This window comes from Astatotilapia calliptera, chromosome 4 (assembly GCF_964374335.1).
Source record: "Astatotilapia calliptera chromosome 4, fAstCal68.1, whole genome shotgun sequence".
NCBI lineage: Eukaryota > Metazoa > Chordata > Actinopteri > Cichliformes > Cichlidae > Astatotilapia > Astatotilapia calliptera.
In genome coordinates, this window is record NC_137425.1 from 21,215,281 (window position 1) to 21,235,630 (window position 20,350).

A 20,350-nucleotide genomic window follows, 5' to 3' on the forward strand; every position below is an offset into this window, starting at 1 on the left:
TGATAATTTCATTAACACCAAAGCAGCCGAAACCAATTAACAACCCCCCTCTGCTACTTAAATGTCCAGATCAATCTCCCACAGGTTCTACTGACATGATGCTATACTCTGATTAGCAGTGTACTTGGATTCATCACATAAAAATCCACAAGAAATGGCACAAGAAAAGTCTTGATTATGGAGTTCCACAAGGTTCTGTGGTAGAACCCATAATTTTCACATTATACACACACACACACACACACACACACAAAATACGGACCACTATTTATAAACCATTACTGGACATTGGTAACCTTTCCCCCACCCTGTAGTTCGACATCTCTTCTTGCCTTGCACTGTTGTCAAAGTGCTTCCTCAAAGGTTACAATATTGGCGATGAATTTCAATATTAAACCTATAAAACTAAATAATATTGACCTTTGAATATAAAGTATCTTTTGATGTTTTTATTAGCTAATAAAAAAACAAAAAGAGAAAACGAGACCACATCACAATTTCAACAGTATCAGGAAATTTTATTCAATTGTATGTATATAACGTGTTTTTGTTAATCGTTTAATTCATAATACCCATAGAATATACAGACTATAACCCTCAACAACTCATATCTCTTTGACAGTCTACTTATATGTTCTTTTAAAATAATTCCTTATAAGATCTTGTAAGGGAAAAAAAACCAAAAAAAACCCACAAACAAAACAAACCAAGTTTCCTGACTGAAAACACTGTCAATAATAATCACGCCCATAAAAGAAATAAGAAAAATACAAATTAAAAACATACTAATTAAAAAACAAAAAACAAACAAAAAAAAACAAAAGAAAAAACAAAAGAAAAAAAACCCTCCAAAAAAACAAAACAAAAACAAACAACAACACCCAACTATAACTCCCTTTTATGTTAAAAAGAACAAAACAAAACCTACCCCAAACAATATCTCACCAATATAACAACAATAGCAATAATAAGACGACCCATTTAAAATCAATATCTGGAAACAGGCCCTGTGACAGATGGGCCTTTAAACTTGTGTGAATGTAGATGGTGTGTTTAAGTGCAACTTTTCATAAACACACAGATACACCCCCTAAGATAGAGTGAGGGGGAGTGTCTGTGTGTGTCAGGAGGATAGCAAAACATGGACCTCTTGGGTTGTTCTCATGATTAACCAGTGAGATGTTTGATTTGATGGCTGAACCACAAAAAAAAGAAAAACAAAGCAACAACAACAAAACCAAAAACCAAAATAAAATAAGAGGGGCAGCCCAAATGTACATATGAAACAAAACATCTGCATGACAGTCATCTCAAAGATCTGAAACTACAGGTAACTGCAGGGAGACGGCCCAGGCGGCAAAGAAACAAGTTCCATCTCTCACACACGCACATGACGAGAGGAGTCTTGGCTTTACGTTACTGATGAGCAGATACACAAACACTTGTACATAGACGAATCACCGCAGACCATCCATGAGTCTGAAAACACGCAACACTTTAAACTTAAAGCTCAACAAGCAGGATGCTAGACAGGGCGGGGAAGGGAAAACAAAACGGGGGCAAGGCTGGAGAGACAAAGTGCAGACGTGCTGATTGAGTCGCGTGATTGGAGCGAGTTTCTCCCTCGTCCATGATGTGGGTGAGACGGACACATGGCTACCAGAGAAGGGAGGCGGAAAGCGGCAGCGGTGGCGCGCAGTGTTCACCAATTCAGCTGTGGGTAAGCAGAAAAGAGGCGGGTACATTTACAAAAAAAAAAAAAAAAAAAAAAAAAAAAAAAAAAGCAAGGAGTGGAAGGCAGCCCTTTGAGAAAAGCACGGTGAGAGTCGGGTGGCTGAACAACCAGAATGAGCATTACCACATGCACCAGAAAGCCTCACACTGATCCCAGAGTGCTGGCTATGGCTTCAGAGAGCGACACAAATCTGATGTTTGCTGCAAAAAAAAAAAACAAAAAAAAAAAAAGCAAAGCACAAAACACGAGGCGCAGGTGCATCTGTTAGCATCACTGCTCTGCATGAGAGGGATGACCCAGTGCATGGGTTGGTCTGTTTCTGGAGGGGGAGGGACATCCTATACTGTTCTCAGGTATGTGATCTACCAAACAACAGTTAATACAGTCACATCCAGAGCAAAGACAGGAGGGAGCAGACACCAAACAGATGCAAGGACATAGCTAAGGGAAAACACTCTGGAGAAACCAGAAAAGGAAGCTGGGAAAATTACACACAGGCCCCCCCAAAAAAAAAACACACAAAAAACAACCCAGTAAGGAGTAACTGGAAATATAATATATACAGCACAACCATAGAGCGATGATGGGTGCTTGGCTGTGCGCTGAGCCGACAATTGGTTTCAACAGGAGTCGTAAAAAACAGAAACCCAAAAACAGGTAGTCATTGCCACGTGCAATCAGCTCTCACATTAACCAAAAGCAGGTTTTACTAGTTTCCTAGTAGGAATTTTAATGAGCTTGCTCTCGTCTCCCCGGTGGCTTAAGGTGAGGAGATCCCACTCTGTATTAACGGGTGGCTAGATTTGAGTGTTCGCTCGCAGTTAGGCCTCAATGACAGGCACCCCGGGTCAAACAAAACCAGACCCCATTTTCTAGGATGCATGTTCACCAAAATGGTTACAGAAAATAAGACTGAGAGCGTGTTCAGCGACCCCACCGTTTTACATTTAATAAAGGAAAACGTTTCAACTCAGTTAGGCTGATGGTTTACGTGCAGTTCTCCTAGAGTGGCGATAATTTGGGCGTTTTTGACCCAGCACAAAGCACCATGGGCGTTAGTATGAACGCTACGACTGCACAAACACATAATAAGAGAAACTATTTTTATGCTTTTAGCCCAAGTCATGCACGGCCTCCTGGATACAACCGACTGTCCACATATAAGAAGGAGGGAAAAGTCTGCCTGCTCTTTTATTATTCCCATGTTGCTCGCCAGCCAAGTCCCTTGCATGTCTCGGCCACTTTGGTAAGTTTTCAGGAATGCATGCATTCATATGAACATCATACACTTTTATAAGAAAAAGACCGATAACAAATGAAATCCTGCCAACATGCCAGTAAAAACATCGGTTTGTTTCAAAATCAAGTGTTCAGAAAAAAAAACCAAACAACAACAACCCTTAAACAATGTTGTACAAACAAAAACTGCAACAAGCACAATTAAAAAAAGAAAAGAAAAAACAAGTTTTTTTTGTATGTACATACACACCCGATTTAACATACCCCGTTCTTTTAGCCCTCAGTTTTACAAGGTCGTAATTTACATGGATCATGACAAGAAAGTTATGGTGTTGGTTAATACAGTAGTACGTGTGTATACATGAGAGGAGGCTACACAAAGAGGAGAAACAGGAGAAGCTCAGACAGGTTAGCGACATGAAAGAAAAGGTTTGATGAGGAGGAAAGGGACAGCGTGTTGCTGTAGATGAGGCATAAAAATGGAGAAAGAAAGAAAAAAAGAACTAAAACAGTACGACAGACCCTACCATCCCACCCAAGCACAGAAATCAAATTTAAACTTAGCTCTCTCTTTGCAGTAGAAATGGAAAGATTAGCAATTTAATGCTTGTATTTCTTGGTTTTATCTTTTTGTTGGTTTCTTGATGATGCGTTTTTCTTTTATTTTTAGCAAGTTGTTCCGAGCCTCTGCGCTTCTTTGTCACTCCTCAGGACTAAAGAAAAAAAAGAAAAAGAAACAGAAGACTTTAATAATGACATCATTTAATCCTATTATTAGAATCCTGCCAAGTAACATTTGACCACCGATTGCATGCAGGACGTAGTGCAGCTGAAACCAAATGTGACCTAATATGTAGAATAAAACGGTCAAGGAAAGACGTTTTTCAGTGGACACTTGCACTCACCGGCCACTTTGTTGTTAGGTACATCTGCTTATTAACACAAATATCTACCCATCAAATCACATGACAGCAGGTAAGGGCTGAGCTACTGGGATTTTCCCACAAAACAATCTCTAAAGTTTACAGAGAATGGTCTGAAAGAGAGAAAATGTCTAATGAGCGGCAGTTTTCTGGGTGAATATCCCTTATTGATGTCGGAGGAGAATAGCCAGACTGCTTCAAATTGATTGGAAGGCAACAGTAACTCAAGTAACCACGCCTTACAAGACGGATATGCAGAAGAGCGTCTCTTTAATTTCCTGGTAAGAAGAGGAACCTGAGGCTTAAAAAACAAAAAAACAACAACAGTTTTCAGTTCAGCTGTGACATTTGGTAGGGTAAGAATTTAAGGTAAACTACATGAAAGCACAGATCCTTCTTGCCTCATATCATAGTTGAGGCTTGTGGTGATACTGTAACGCACAATGTCAAAAACCTCAAACTGTACTCAAAGTTAAATCTTCATCAAACGGGAGATTCACATCATGGATGTGCAGCCGACAAATCAGCAACTACTTTGTGAGGTCCTGTCAATGTATACCAAAATCCCCCAATCTGGAAGCAAACTGCTTCTGTACATTTACTGTAGTTTTTTAGATCTGTAACAAGTTTGCACTCTAGGCTGTGGCTTGTCTAAGTGTCTGCATGAGCAGCACTTGACTCCACTGACATCTAGTGGATGCACACCACAACTAAATCTATCCAGAGCTCTTACAGCTTGTTGACTAGATCTGAAAAATCTCACTTTCCTGATTTTCTTTGGCTTATCTCAGCCTGATCTGAAAGGATTTCTCAATGCAAGGCATGTTTGTAATCATCACTAAGATGGTGCGAGATTAGCTCAAGCAATACCAAAACCCCCACTGATTTTAGCCTCAAATAATGCAGAAAAGACTTCAAACTAGAAAGAGTAGCTCAAGCTGTAGCTGTGTAGTCCAATGAGGTGAGGAAGAAAGATTTCCAAAAGAACTTAATGTAGAGGTGTTATGAAAAAGTACTAAATCTAGCTAATGTGGGGAAAAGTGTGTGTCTTCTTCCATAATATACTTTGTGTTTTTAACCTTGTGTTGCTGCTTTGAGTTTGGGTGCAAAGAAAGCAGCCTTTTTTGTGTACCTGTGTCTCAAGAGCGAACCGGCGGCTGGTAGTTGTCCTGGAAACGGGCCGTTTCCTCAAAGATCAGCTCCTTCAGCCTCTCTTTGGGAAGGTCGTCCAGTTCCATGGTGAAAGTGAAGGGCTCCTCTGCGACAGGCTGCACGTTTCACACACACGCACAGACAGCAGCAGAATGTTAAGAGTCATTTCGTGAAAACGCTGCTCTGCATTTGCAAAGTGAGAAGCGCAGTGTGGTGGTGGCTTGCATGAGTTTCACACTGTTGCGACACCACACACCATAACCACGATTATTACACTTACACAAAGCAGCAGTAATCTCACAGGTAAAATAAAGTCTACAGTACAATGAACATGTGTTTACTGCACTGAATCTCTTATAGTTACACAACCTGAGAGGAAACTTAATACTTAATCCAAACACTGCTAAGAGGCTTCACAGCACAGTCCAATATAGCTGCAAATCAAATCAAATCTTAGCTTACGGTAGAAAAATGGCTAAACCCAGCTTCCTTATGTAGCTTGTATGTTGTGTAAAACTCTTTACCACACAAATTTAACACTTTGTGCATTTTGCACATAACAAAGATTGTATTTTACCTCATCTGAAGGATCGTAGTACTGCTCCAGGTAAGGGTGAGCCAGGGCCTCCTCGACGGTGATGCGCTTGATGGGGTTAAAGGTCAACATGCGGCCCAGCAGATCGAGAGCTGCATTAAAGTCACAAGGAGCTTAGTTAGTTCACTCGCCAGGTTATGCAAAAATATAACCTACAGCTTTTCTTTAATTTTCACCCGATAACTGATGACCCGAGCAAACATCACGTGAAACATTTCCAGAAGTTTGATGCGTTTCAGTTTCCAACAGTTTCTTAAATCCTGCCACTCACTCAGAACACACAAACACACAAAATGAGCCATTTTTTAAATATTAGTTGAGACAAATGCATTATAATAATATGGCAATTTCTCTATCCAATATATCACAGCTTATTTAAAGGCGTTGGTGCAGGTTTTTATCATGTGAATCATTTCCTGATGCTGCTGTTTGCTAATTGGTCGCTAACAGGAAATCTCTGTTGCTCACAGCAATCCTGATTTACAGCTGATCTCATTTACATAGACATCTGTTGAAGTGAGGTCACACCCCTGTGCCCTAATAAAGTGTGTACCTTAGAGGCAACTTTCTCCTGACTGGCTGCAAACAATTAACTATTTTAGTGTTTTATGAGCATTAATATAGGATCCTAAAACAGAACACCTGTTTGTATTTGTATACGCCAAGACTGCAAATAAACCACATCAATCGCGTTGGAGTCTGCCTTGTTTTCGGACACTTAAACGTGACAGAATGTGCAGCTGAAACGATAATAACAAACAAAACCTTATTTTAAACATTAATTTATTTGTCGTGTCTTCAACCTCTTTTCCTATGGAACAGTTTTATCTCGGTTTGTAAAAATTCAGCACCACCCTCTTCATCTGAAGGTGCATGGAAAACTCCGGGGTTAACTTGGATACGCATGTCGGTTGAAACTGAAATTTTAGTTCAGTGGCGGCAGCAAGTTGGCAGTTCGCTGGTAGTGCGTGGGCTGCCCATCTACCTGTAGAGAACATCTGCTGTCAGTGGAGGCAGCATACAAAATATGTGGTAGAACAGGCCTGAGGGTTATTCTTACTGGTGCTGCTGGTACAACAGCCAGCCAAGGGGAAGAGAGAAGTTCTAACCCACAAAAAACTGAAGTGAAACAGTATTACAAACAATGAAATGTTTCCACTGCACAGTGCTTTCCATGCTGCATTTTATGATTTTTGATGATTTCTCTACGCTTATCCCATGCCTCGACAACCCTCTTGTCAAACAATCAGCATTCGACTAACACATAGGTCTTCCCCGACCAGCTACGTGCAGCTGGGATGTTGGAGCACATTTATGGTGGGTGCAAACCCCCCCCCTCTCTCTCTCTCTCAATCCATACGCAAACAAAACAGTTTGCGCAAGATCATAAATTAGGCATCGACCTAGTAGCAGACATAAGTTAATCAGATAATAGAAAGACAACCTGGCTATGCTGAACTTGATTTGAAGTACAGGGCTCAGGAAATAGTCTGCCCTAGATGCACTCGCACCAATGAAAACACAGTTAGGTGAGGAAGCTGCCTGAGGCGGCATAAAAAACAACTGATTACTAGTTCAAGATTTTTTTTCTAGATCAGTAAAAACTGTGGGGAACCTTAGCTCATTTGATAATCAAAACTATATCCAGAGAAGAAAACTCAGCAGCTGTGAAATCATGGGGAAATTACCAGTTATATTCTCACATGGGCCTAATCGAGCATGACTTAGTGTCATAAAGAAAGTACGCTTTCTTGTACATTTCTGTTGGGTAACGTCTTGATAAAGTCAGTGAAACACTGCATCTTTAGCAATGCTGAAGTATATAAATGTCCACTCCTTGCTAGTATTCAGGACTGCAAATAAACCATGCCACAGTACCTTTAGGGTCTGCCTTGTAGAACAGCTTTTCCCACGGGATCTTGGGTTTTTCAGGCAGGGACTGCAAGTAGTTCCTCGCCTTCAAGTTAATGATGCAGTTCAGATCTTCTTGAGATGGAGAGCCAAGAATGCCTGTAAAAAACACAAGGAGACTCAAGACGGCTGCTCATTAACATCACTGATCTCTAATGTGGAAATAAGAGAGAAGTATGTCTCACCCAGTATGTGGTTGAGTTGGTCCAAGTAGTGTTTCCCAGGGAAGATGGGTTTGTTGGACAACATCTCAGCCAGGATGCAGCCCACCGACCAGATGTCAATGGACTTTGAGTAGCCCTGAGACACAAACACACGCACTTAGCCCAACTGTGATTTTTATCTTTTATTTATCGAAAACTAAATAAATTAAAAAGGAAAAAAAAAACAACCCCTCATCAGTTACCCACAGTCTTACCTTGGAGTTGAGCATGATTTCTGGAGCCCTGTACCAACGAGTAGCCACATACTCAGTCAAAAAACCAGTGTGGTCGTGCTCTGGGTCGGCTATCCGCGCCAGGCCAAAGTCACAGATCTGACAACAACACAGAGGGTCAGAGGTCAAAAACAGCAGTCTGCCAGCTGGCCCAGAACAAAACTCCAGAGTGTCTGAAAGTAGTGAAGCATGTTCAGAAAGTTATTTTAGATTTAGATGTAGTTTTCTTCTCTGTTTAATATGCATGCAACACAGTTATTTTAAATGATTTTGGTCTTGTTATATGGAAACGTACAGTAAGTAACATTGTTGGGAAACAGATCCAGTATATAGCTGCAGGAACATTCGTTTAGATGCATTTATTCCTCTGGAAGGGAAGGCTTCAGAAAACCACAGCAACACGAGCTGCCTTTGTTCCTTACTCCTCCCACATGATCCAACTAATCCAGGGATTGATGGCTGAAGGTTCATAGTTCACCCGGACTACTCTAAGGCTGTGCAACATTGAAACAAATGGCTCAAAATAACAACAACAACAACAACAAAAAAAAGATTGGAGATGAGATTTTGTTTGCCTTGTATTCAAGTTTTACTGTTTTGTTTTTTTTTTTTAATTATTTTTCATCACTTTTTATGCACTTTCTTACAAAATCTTTATGATTCCTTAAAAGATAAGATATTCCTATCATTTATCTGTAATTCCCAATACACTCGCAGAAACACCGTTTACACTGTGTGGTTGCATCCTTACTTACTTTAGACACCATGAGAGGTGTTTTTAGGATCGTTTTCAGCCATAAAATAAGAAGCATGAGCTAGAGAGCCTAGTCATTTCATACTAAAATTCATTGAAAGTGCAAAATTTGACTGAAGCCAGCTGAGGTGAACACTTGTCATTCTCATCAGATGTGCTGCGGTGCGTTTCAGAAGCTTCCAGGTAGATGTTCTCTGCTTAGCTAAAAATATGTGCCCGGTCTATTTCTGACAAGCGCCGCATCACACCGCACAGAGCCGATTGAGCAGGAAGGAAAGTAAGAGAGAAGAATGGCCTTGGGCATCTGGTCAGTTTTCAAAATAAAACACCCGGATGTGGTCCGAAGCCGTGGCCAGGATGGAGCAAAACCACACTGCAGCTGGGAAGCGACACAGCCGTCAATTAAGCTCTAAATACAGCATACATTACAAGGCCCAAAGACTGTATCATTAAAACAGTAGCAACCTGGTTTTCCTGGCAGAGCCTTCAAACATTCCTTCGAAGTTTTTTTTTTAATCTTCTTGAGAGCTGGCTGATGTAACCGCTGTTGCCCACAATGCTACTTTTATGTTTAATTACATGGAAATAAATGGCCTAAATGCCATATAACACTGACTTTGCAGCACATAAATGTCAAATGACCAGATTTACACTCAGAGCCTTCATATGCTGTATCAAGTATGTAAAATCCACTATCCCACACCAAGGGGAGGGAAAAAAAATAAATAAATTGTTGTCGTTTTAAATGGTGATTGCGGCATGCACATGTGAGCTAACCTTGAGGTCGCAGGTGGTGTTGATGAGCAGGTTGGAGGGCTTGAGATCCCGGTGCAGCACGTTGGCGGAGTGAATGTACTTGAGGCCTCGCAGGATCTGGTAGAGGAAGTAGCAGACGTGGTCGTTGCTTAGCCTTTGGCTCTTCAGTAGCTTGTACAGGTCGGTCTCCATCAGGGTCTGCACAATGTAGCTAGAAGGATGCACGGGTCAAGGAGGACAACAACAGCTAGTATCTACTGATGCTGGAGGATAGGAACACTTCGTGGATGCTTTCTGCAGCTAAATATGGTTCAAATCCAGTGAAAATCGGCTGAAGCCTTTTTCGTAAACCTTTCAGGTCAGGAGTCATTTTGTTGTGCAAATCAAACAACAGAAAACCTAAATGACTACAGACTCTAGCAGGAGTGTACATAGCCCAAAAGAGCCTACAGGTGGCTTTACCAAATTTAGAATATCCATTATACTTCGGTATCCTTTTGCAGCACTGCATAAATACATATTTCAATCATTCAACTGTTCTAGATCCAGATCAGCAAGTATTGCAAGTATTAACAGTAGGTTTATAGAGGAAAGTCTGACAGGTAGATGTGCGCACAGTCCTGGTTGATTTAAAAAACGCTCCTAAATGATCACAACTGTTACAGTTTGTGATAAAGACAAAAATTGTTTTGGAAAGAAAAGAAGACGAGTTTTACAGCAATATTCGCTGCATCATTGTGACACAAACCATTTGCTATCTGAACACAGACAGAAAAATAGTTCAAACTAGATTTTTATGACAAGTGCTTAATATTACTGTGACTACACGACCATTTTAGAGAACATTTAAATGGTTCCTGAGTCCAAAATAAGTCCACTTAGGCTGAATGACACTTGTTAAAGGGTTAAGAGGCCCACAGTGCACGGTGCACTAACCAGCTGAGCTACACACAGAAAGTAGTAACTAAATGATGATGCCATCAGCGGACAGATTTGATTATCCTTAGCAAACTCAGTCAAGTTTTCACGAGTTCATATAAACACTACGTGACTAAGTAAAGCAAACCAAGCAGATAAAACAACAGGATACACAAAAAATGCGACTCATGCATTTCCTTTCCGTTTCTCAGAAGACAATACAACTGTTCTCAGTCAGTGCCGAGTTCCGAGGATGCTCGCTACTGCCCAATGTGGCTGAATAACAGAGATCTTAGCAATGATTCAGCAGCTCAAGCCGTTTGAGTAAAGTGGTCAAATGACTGACTCTCGAGGCCATTTGATGAAAATGTTTCGCTCTGTGAAGCAAATCTGATATTATAGATTTGATTGATCTCTACCAGCCACAGCATTAATGTTTCCAGGTTTCCTTTCTTAACCCATCCTACTGACTTTAACTCTATGCACACACAGAGCAAGTAAAAGATGGATTAATAATTTGTGTTTGCTCGTCTGGTCTAAATTCACCACAAGCCACACAATTTTAATAACTGTGCAGTCACAGCTGACTTATCCGAGCCACAAGCTTAGAGAGAAAAACCAGAGGTGGTTGAAGTTCTGCGAGAGTCACAAATGTTACAGGTGAGGGCTAAACCTGTACTTGAGCCCCACCCCCCAAAAACATCTGTAATCAAACAGCCCTACTTTGTCTTTTTAAACACACAAACCTGCAGTTGACTTCAGCATCTGTACCATCATGATGCTGCATGACTTCTTCATTGGCTAAATCCAGTAAAGAATAGTGTGCTACAGTGCGTTTGCATAATAAACTCGCAAATTTCATATTAGTCATTGTTCTCAGCATCTTAAAGATGGCTCACTTCCTTCACAGTAAAAATTTGATCTCACATATTCCCTGAAACAACAACAACCTCGCAGAACTTGCTTCAGGTATTAAACTCTGTTTAGAGTTTATGGACTCTTGAGACAGTTTTAATGTAACCATGTTCTTGTCTCTCCTTTAGTAACATCTCAATCTCAGTGTGACTGCCTGCTTGATTTTTTTAACCATAAATTAACACGTATGGAAAAAGCAGGATACACATCCCTCATGTTGTCGAGCTGCTGTGCCCTGATGATGTCGTTGATGCCGATGATGTTCTCATGGTGGAAACGCAGCAGGATCTTGATTTCCCTCAGCGTGCGCTGGCAGTACGTCTGGTGCTCGAATGGGCTGATTTTCTTGATGGCTACGCGCTGGTTTGTCAAGTTGTCCAGAGCAGAGCTGGGAAGAGGCACAGGACAGGGGTCAGATTACACACTGCATAGATACGGTATTACAAACTGGGCTGACACTGAGCTCCATAAGGGTGCTTCAAACTGTCACTACTAACAACAAGCAATGGGGCTTTTTTTTGGCTGTAATATGTTGAGAAGCACTGTAGCTGTAGGCCGGAGTGTGGGCGCAGTGTCAGCACGATGGAGATGTAGGATGCATGAGGAGCAGGCAGGGCTGGAAAAAAAGGTGTGGATGGTTTCTTTCTTGTGGTGAGTTTTGCATTAAAAAAAGACACTCATCTTTATCAGGAACACTAAGTGAAAGATCATTCTTGGGTTGCACAACACACTGAAATATTGCGAGGATGTATGTAAGTTTTGGAGCTTTCGCATGTTTAACAGACACTCCAAGACCACTTGGATCGCTGTCAGTGTGCCAAACAGTTATTGCTGTCAATGTTTACAAACAGGGAAAGCAGCAGCAGCAAAGTCACGTGACCACGATGGCACAAACAATATAGCACTATGCTATCAGAGCTGGCAGAGAGCCGCACGGTGTGTGCGCCCTGCTGAGGTGGGATGTGTGGGCCCAACATCCATCTCGCTGCTGTGCCATCTGATTGTTCATGAGGCCGAGCTGTGAACGCAGCGACATGACACTGATAATCAAACGCATCTAACATGGTTGGACACGTCCACACGAAAAGGTGCAGCTCTCATACGTCGATAACACGAGGGAGAGGCCTCGGCAAGGCTCACAAATGTCACTCGCATCCTCCGCAGCAGCTCTGTCAGAATTAAAACAGAGATCGGAGCGATTTTGAGGCTGGTTCCGGACGTGGCTACAGCGATAACCAACTTTCCTCTGCGGTCAAACGCCGCCTGCAGAAGAAGATCTGATTGCAGTAGCAAACTACGTCCTGCGCAAACACTCCCCAAATCTTGTTTCCTGTAAAGCTCATAGCCACGCCTGTGGCTGTTCGGCTAACCCGAGTCATCGTAAAGCTAGGCTGCTCAAGAGGTTCAACAGTGTCTTAAGTGCCAATCATCGTGACTGAACACACATTAACTCGACCCCGCTTGTAGAATACAGCCGCTAAAGCGAGCTGGCTCACAGTGTTTGCTAATAAACACATTATGTTAGCTAGCGCGTTCGCTTCGCGCAAGACAAGAGATGACAAGCGCTACTACTCACCACACCATTCCGTAAGCACCCTCCCCGATGTACGACAGGTTCGTATAGCGGGGGCCCACGTCAAAAATCTGTCCTTTCACGGACTCGGCTGGAGTCCTGGGCACCGGAGCTACGGGCGGTGCATCGGGCGCAACAGGCGCAGCAGCAGCGACAGCAGCGCTGTCGGAGGCTTCGGCCGCGACCGCCGCAGTGCTGCTTGTATCCGCCATTCTTCCTCTCCAAACCGCTCCGAGACTGTCAGGGAGTGTCACTAGGCCCCGCCGCCGCTTTCAGCTGCTCTTTAACGGCCGTCTGAGGCTTTAATCGTGCGGACTGTGTGACTGACGGGGCGCAGCAACTGGGCCCTCTCTACTACTGGAGCGTAAATGGATTTCGTGCGCGAGCGGGGATTTGGTCTCAGCAGTCAGCGTAAATGCGCGTGCAAGAGTTGCGTTAGATTTAACTAAAAGGATGGTTCCGTTGGGCGGCAGCGTGTCATTTGGCTCCAAACGACAGGCACCGCCTACTCCGCTGCTGTAGTGAGGCAAAACAAGCGGCCATACAAGAATTAAACTTGCAGCAGCCGCGAGTGGGCGTGCCGAAATATGTTGCATGCTGGCTGTTATGGAAAACAAATTAAATAGTTTCTGATGAATTTGAACTTTGGCTTGTTTTGTTTTTTTGTATATTAAATATTTTAGAACAATAAAAATAGTTTTAAATGGTGGTTTGAACACGCCGTGGCAGGATAATGTCACAGGAGAGGCTTTTTTGTTTACATGTACACAGACTTTATTGTATGTCAGGTTTATTACATAAGGCATCACATTATTATTTATACATTACAACAGCAATAATACTACCAGTATATAGCTGGCAACTACTGTTGGTAAATATCAAACATCATTTAAACATATACAAGTGTTAGTGTCAGGATGTTTCTTCTTCCATATACACCAGAATAATAATAATAATAATAATAATAATAATAATAATAATAATAATAATAAAATACAGCATAAAATAATCTATCTATCTATCTATCTATCTATCTATCTATCTATCTATCTATCTATCTATCTATCTATCTATCTATCTATCTATCTATCTATCTATCATAAACATATGTCTCTTTCAAGTACTGTTGCTGCAGTGAGAGTACTAACTGAGATGGGGAAAAGAGATCATATTTCTCCCATGGAGTTGCTGCTCTTCATTGGCCCCCGGTTAAATCCAGAATTGAATTTAAAACTCGTCTACTCACATACAACCACTTATATAGTCAGGCCCCATCATATCGTGCATAGGACCACATTATCCTAACAGAGCACTTTGCTTGCAGACTCTAGGCTTAATTGTGGTTCCAAGAGTATTTACAAGTAGAATAGGAGGCAGAGCCCCAGGATTCTCTCTTCTGTGGAACCAGGACCCAATTTGGATTTGGGAGACAGACACCATATCTACTTCCAAAATTAGACCTAAAAGGCTTCCTTTTTGTTAAAACTTATAGAGCTGGATCACGTGACCCTGAACCACCCCTTAGTTACGCTAAGCTGCATTGTGCTATTGAATTTACTCATCAGTGATTATTAAACCTTGGCTGTGTTGGTTCTCTTCTCTTTCCCTTCACCACCCGGTCGATCTGGTCCTCCCCGAGCCTGACTCTACAGGAGGTTTCTTTCTGTTGAAAGCGAATTTTCCCTACTCACTGTCACCAAGTGCTCACCCAGAGAAGGTCATCAGGTTGTTGTTTGGTCAAACTGACTCCCTTCTCTAATTTTTCTCTTTCCGCGTTTTTAACAATTTACCGACACTTACACGGAAATGTTTTCTAAAAGCTTACAAACGTTCGCACATTATGCAGATATCGATCAAAACATTAAAAAACAACAACACTATTTTCATTTATTTTTTTATGTTGCACTAAGCTATACATGTCAAATACAGGACATTCATTTACCTGTCGGTCATCTTTTTTTTTAAATCAACTTTAAACGGCCGATCACTATGGAAACGAGCGCCACCGTCGTAGGCGCACCCCTTTGCGGACGTCACCTTGCAGGGCGTTGCACTTCCTGGTTTCCGTTGTGTTGTACTTTCTAGGCTACTGATTGATTGGAGGAATGATACATTTACCCCTGCGGCGACACTTGGTCGGACCGATTCGTTTAGCGTTTACTCTTCTCGGACTCCCGCATACCGTCTGGACCTCCGGAGTAAGGTATGGACGGGAACATTACTTATAAGCCTTTACCTTGAAGCTATCAAGCTAATAAGCATAGGGAAATATAAAGTCTGACTGAATAGTGCTCACCAGGTAATTTTAGTACTGTACAGTGGCTTGGGTTATATGCACAATCCAATTTATTCACAATGGATATCAAAATAGATGTTAATATGCACGAGATTATAGACATGACCACTGAAGATCAGCTATACAGAATGATCACTGTACAGATTTCAACACGGCAGAAGCAGCTGTGTAACAGCAGCTGTAATCCCGCTGCCCTGCACTGATTAACGGCCTACTCCTTTAATCTATGTGCGTGTGACAGAAGATATTTCTTGTCATCATTGAGGGGCAATGGCATTTTCATAATGTGGAGAGAAAGGAGTGCATGTGGAGTACTTACATTATCTTCTCTCTCCTTTAGGCCTGCTGTTTCCTGCCCTTCTTCTTACCCCTTCCCAACCAGTAAAACCATCAGCGCTGACAACACTAGTTACTGCCGCCGGCACTCGACCATGCCATCTTCAGTAGGGCCTCATGTAAAGTCCAGATGCCCACAGTATCCAGGGTCCAATATCAAGCGCTTGTCTGTGCCTGATGACAAGGTGGACTGGACTCAGAAGTGGCCCGAGTATAATCCAGTCAGCTACACGGCCCCTTCAGTTTTAAATAACCCAGCCTGGGCGGATCCTGATATTGGGTGAGCAACAAATAGCACCTTTAATGCTTATCAAGTACATTCTGGTAGCGCCATGCGAGTAATGTAATCTGATCTATGAAGCATTATAGATTTTTTTTCTACACTTGTTTTGTAGCTCCTCTTCAAAGTTTAACACTGTGGATGGTGCTGTGGACAGGACGAGCTTTGAGGGAAGCTATAAAGTGGAAAATGGAAAACCGCTGTAAGTTATACCTCTAAGATGGTTTTTCCGATATTTAATAAAACATCCAGTTTAGTAGAATTTGCCCTGGTAACTGCAGTGTTAGCAAACCTTTCACACTGCAGAGCTGTTTCATTAGCTGTTATTGTTAAAGGCATTGCTTACAAGTCTCAAAACTCCATATAAAAAATTTTACTCCCATAGAAATCCTTGTGGACGCACAGGGTTGGCAGGCAGAGGGTTGCTAGGACGATGGGGACCCAACCATGCAGCAGATCCAATAGTCACCAGGTACCTATTCTTTTGCTTTACACAGTGCAATTATCCACACTCACATACCGCGCATGAATAATTTAAAAGTGGAAATCTCAGTGCACATTAGTGCCAAGTAATTTGATATCCATCTGAAAGCTGACTTCAACTGAAACAGTTTCATATCATAGCTAAAAGTCGATGAATTCAAAGACAACCGGTTGCATTTATGCACATTTCACCATCTGACAGATGGAAGGTAGATGTCAAAGGGGCAAAGATTCACCACTCAGTCTCCCAAAAGCCTGTTCTGCAGTTTGTGTCTATCAAGAGGAAGGACTGTGGGGAGTGGGCCATTCCTGGGGTAAGTGTTTTTTATGTTTCTTCTGTCTATACAGGGGCGTCCCGCCATTCTTGCTTGCCATATGGTGTCTACAAAAATGCTGTAGGGCAGCAAAAACAAGATTTCATTGTCGTGGAAGGGAGGGGTTTGGAGATATGTAAGAAGTTATAGTCCTGTTGTTGTTTTTGCAGGGCATGGTAGATCCAGGAGAGCAGGTTTCTCTCACACTGCAGCGGGAGTTCTCAGAAGAAGCATTGAACTCGCTCTCGAGTTCCCCAGCAGAGAGAGCGGAAATCCATCAGCGCATCACCAATCTCTTCAAATCGTCAGGATTTATGGTTCGTAAAGTGGCTTATGTGTTTGCTGCCATATTTGAATCACCAGGTGGGTCTGTCAGGTCAACTATCAGGCTTTTTCTCTGAGGGCTGACAGCTTGTGATCTTTCTCCTTCAGGTCTATAAGGGCTATGTCGATGATCCCAGAAACACTGACAATTCCTGGATGGAGACGGTTGCTGTCAACTTTCACGATGACTTAGGTATCATTAATTATGAGGAATGCTATTCCTTCTTTTTTCTTTCACCTCTGCTTGTCAGCATTTTTCTAGCGTTTTAAAAAAGTTGATGAATGTATATGAATATAAAACACTGGACCGTAATACTGTATATAAAAGATGAATGTGGCCACTTTTAATGTCACACATTGGTTCGTTAAGTCGTGTTTTGAAGATTCATCCTCAAGATTTTGGCGGTCACTGTCTTGGTTTCCTGACCCTCACACACTGCATATTCAAAAAGTATCAACCTGTCAGTCACAATGTGGCGCAAAGACCTAAAACAACCTAAAACGTCTTTTTGAGTCGCCCCCTGCTGTATATTAGAAAAAAAGAAATGGAGGTTTTAAAGCACTTCCAGATTGGATTTAAGACTTGGTAGTTGGTGGCGCCCAGTGTTGGGTGTAATATGTTACTTAAAACTACAATGACATTAGATTTTTCAGTAATACAACAATTAAAGAATGTGTTACTCCATTAAATTCAGTAATTATATTTAATTTTCAATTATTATTACTCACATTATTTGAGGAGTGAAGTTATGGAGTTTAGTTTTGTTTTTATTGCACAAAAGGACAAGAGGATGTTGGTAAAGTTGCAAGAATCTGCACATACATCATGCTGATGCTAAGCTAGTGAAAAAGCCAGAGTTATGTTAAAATTGAGTGAATGCTGACCCCAGCCCAGCAGTCAGACAGTCAGACCCTGAACTTCAACAGTGATGATCAGTCAGCACTGTAGCCTCCATTTCTATCTGTACATGTTTGTAAAGTAGGATCGCTGAAGTCTTCTTGAGGTGGTTTCCATCTTCGTTGTGTGTTACCAGCTTTGTGTTCATATGTAAACACAAGAAAAGATCATACCAAACAAATCTCTTTGTTTTTACATCAGGTAACAGCGTGAGCGAGCTGCCACTGGAAGCTGGTGATGACGCCGGACAGGTCCAGTGGGTTGACCTTGACTCATCTTTCCCCCTTTATGCGAACCACTCCCATTTCCTGGAGATTGTTGCCAAAGAGAGGAAAGCGCACTGGTAGCCAAAAACGAATGAATGCTTTAAGAGAGAAGGAAACTTAAAAGCCTTACAGCCCCTTGGTGTGGTGAGAGGGCTCATCAACTGAAGTAGCATGGCATTTTATGTGAGCCTACTTACACTGATTGATGTACAAAACCCTAACACATATTAATTTATATTAAAACTCCCAAAGATGTACTCTGCAGTTTAAAAGAGATAGCCTGCTAAGCATGCTGTTTGATATACTAAAAGAGAACTATTGTACATTTAGATTAAACCCTTTGACTGACTGCTTCCAAGATAGTAAAAATAAGCCTGTAAGAACAAGAGGAAGCACAGATTATGCTAATGTATTCAATGCTAACAAGTATCACATTAACCAAACACAATGATCTCCCGAACATAACAGTACTACTAAATTAATGGAAGGGGAGAAATCAGAATAAAGAAGTGGAATCTGGCTTTGATCTTTACATGTGAAAAGGATATGATGATGGTGATGCGCAGGAGCAGACATGGTTTCGAGTGGCAACAGACGGTGGATGTAAAACAGCATTTTGCAATCAGCAGGCTGCCTTTCCAAATGTACACATCAAAACGTGTCATCTCACAGGTCGGGATACTTATCAGGGAGGCAGTGATGAATTATGCATGAAAGATCTTGAAATCTGTGTGAGACAAACACTAACACCTCTGTTATTTAAAGGTACTGCAGAATGGAGGGTCCCAAAATGAATCGAATAAATACATAATTAATTATGTCAATAATGGGTTCAAATTGGAAATGCGTTAATTGTTTTTATTACATGTTTTAAATGAAACTCTATTTTGAATGATTATTTTGTAATAAGTTTATTATTTTCAATTTCAAATAATTAATGACAAATGTCAATAATTATTTATTCATCTATTTAGCTCATTCTTTTTGGCACTCATGTCCTCTATTCTCAACAACCAAAAATAATTATTTATAAAATCCCGTTAGGAGTGGCAGCTGCTTTGTCTTCAGATTGATTTTCCAGATAAGATAAGATAAGATAAGACTTTATTGATCCCACAACGGGGAAATTTTTGCGTTACCTCAGCTCAGGTACAGATATATGAAGGAAATACAAAAATACAATTAAGTACAATCAATGAAAAAAAGTAAGATAATACACTATATACAATGGTAGCATACACAGTATGTGATTATGGATATAGTTGGAAATATGGAAGACATAAACTATATAGCTTGGAAGGTCATGGAAGGTCCATTATGCATGAAGTGGTGACCGTGGATGTTCACAGTGTCCAGTGACTTATGACATCGTGATTGAGGAGTTATAGAGTCTAACTGCTGTTGGGATGAATGATCTGCGAAAGCGCTCCTCCCTTATTTTACAAGGTATTGTCAGGCCTGACCGTGACTAAACTGGTGAGGACATCAGTTGGGCTTATCAAGCATTAACCTTAATCAAATTAGGGCCCCAAGAGTTCCAGGAGGCACCACAAATCCTATAAAACTATTTTATTTGCTCTCCGACCACAATGTCACCCATGTAAGGGCCAATTCTGCTGTTTAAATTTCACTTCAGTAAGCATATGATGCACTATAGCCCTAAAATTATGGGCTGGATGACAGCTTTTTGGCAGTAAAATTCTGCACAAACACTTTAATTATTGGTATCATTAATTGCTCGTCTTAAAGCTTTACAGGTTCTGTAAAGTATTTTTTTAATATAAGGTGTAATGTGAAAATTAACAGGGGTTTACTTATGAAACTTGCACTGATTAAAATTATTATTATTTTTCAAATGTTTGTCTGCATAACTTAAAAATGTACATTGTTGTGAAATCGTGAGTTCAATTGTATGGGTTTCCTCATTAAATATGCACCATTATAAAGTAGTTACTGTGTGAGCAACGTCAGCTGGTTTCAGCTCACACAGTCACACCAGAAACAGTTTCCTTATATGTTTTTGTTTGTGCCATTGAGAGCTACGCCAATGTTTCATGTGTACTTTGCATTCTATTCATGTGAAAATAAATTCCCACATATATTAAACAAGTTAAATGTGTTTGCCTCACACTGTGTTGCTGTGTGCACTCTATGTTGTATGCGCAGTGATCCCTTTTTCCACCAGCATAGTAGTGCAGGCCCTCACAGCTTCTAGTGGTTAGTACAAACTGATGTTCCAACCATTT

General features: G+C 41.3%; 2 protein-coding genes across 4 annotated transcripts; one reads left to right on the plus strand and one right to left on the minus strand.

Moving 5' to 3' along the window:
* Window positions 1-497: 497 nt before the first annotated feature.
* Window positions 498-14,875, minus strand: mapk3 (mitogen-activated protein kinase 3). 3 transcript variants are annotated; one of them, XM_026165388.2, is made up of 9 exons: window positions 14,850-14,875; window positions 11,540-11,722; window positions 9,523-9,712; window positions 7,974-8,090; window positions 7,741-7,855; window positions 7,523-7,654; window positions 5,627-5,736; window positions 5,030-5,165; window positions 498-3,687 (listed from the first exon to the last, which is right to left on the minus strand). In XM_026165388.2, exons 1-8 carry the CDS (start codon window positions 14,858-14,860, stop codon window positions 5,037-5,039), a joined length of 987 nt encoding a protein of 328 aa, XP_026021173.1. In that variant the 5' UTR covers window positions 14,861-14,875; the 3' UTR covers window positions 498-3,687; window positions 5,030-5,036. The 3 variants fall into 3 exon arrangements, with proteins under 3 accessions (XP_026021173.1, XP_026021171.1, XP_080156522.1); XM_026165386.2 differs by lacking the exon at window positions 14,850-14,875 and adding an exon at window positions 12,911-13,545; XM_080300396.1 differs by lacking the exons at window positions 498-3,687; window positions 5,030-5,165; window positions 5,627-5,736; window positions 14,850-14,875 and adding exons at window positions 5,823-6,629; window positions 12,911-13,545.
* Window positions 14,876-14,884: 9 nt separating this feature from the next.
* On the plus strand, window positions 14,885-20,213 carry nudt9 (nudix (nucleoside diphosphate linked moiety X)-type motif 9). Its single transcript, XM_026165400.2, has 8 exons — window positions 14,885-15,110; window positions 15,544-15,819; window positions 15,935-16,021; window positions 16,205-16,291; window positions 16,505-16,616; window positions 16,787-16,933; window positions 17,049-17,133; window positions 18,040-20,213. Exons 1-8 carry the CDS (start codon window positions 15,013-15,015, stop codon window positions 18,183-18,185), a joined length of 1,038 nt encoding a protein of 345 aa, XP_026021185.2. The 5' UTR covers window positions 14,885-15,012; the 3' UTR covers window positions 18,186-20,213.
* The last annotated feature ends 137 nt before the right edge of the window (window positions 20,214-20,350 follow it).

What these genes read in the sequence shown, in the direction of transcription:
- mapk3 (XM_026165386.2), bottom strand. Translation starts at nt 13,119, where the DNA reads ATGGCGGATACAAGCAGCACTGCGGCGGTCGCGGCCGAAGCCTCCGAC. An exon ending in CCAACTCAACCACATACTGG is followed by an intron (nt 7,655 to 7,740) that starts GTGAGACATACT and finishes TGTTTTTTACAG; the next exon opens with GCATTCTTGGCTCTCCATCT. An exon ending in CTACAAGGCAGACCCTAAAG is followed by an intron (nt 5,737 to 7,522) that starts GTACTGTGGCAT and finishes ACTTTAATGCAG; the next exon opens with CTCTCGATCTGCTGGGCCGC.
- nudt9 (XM_026165400.2), top strand. Translation starts at nt 15,013, where the DNA reads ATGATACATTTACCCCTGCGGCGACACTTGGTCGGACCGATTCGTTTA. An exon ending in GTCTGGACCTCCGGAGTAAG is followed by an intron (nt 15,111 to 15,543) that starts GTATGGACGGGA and finishes TCTCTCCTTTAG; the next exon opens with GCCTGCTGTTTCCTGCCCTT. An exon ending in TGGGCGGATCCTGATATTGG is followed by an intron (nt 15,820 to 15,934) that starts GTGAGCAACAAA and finishes CTTGTTTTGTAG; the next exon opens with CTCCTCTTCAAAGTTTAACA.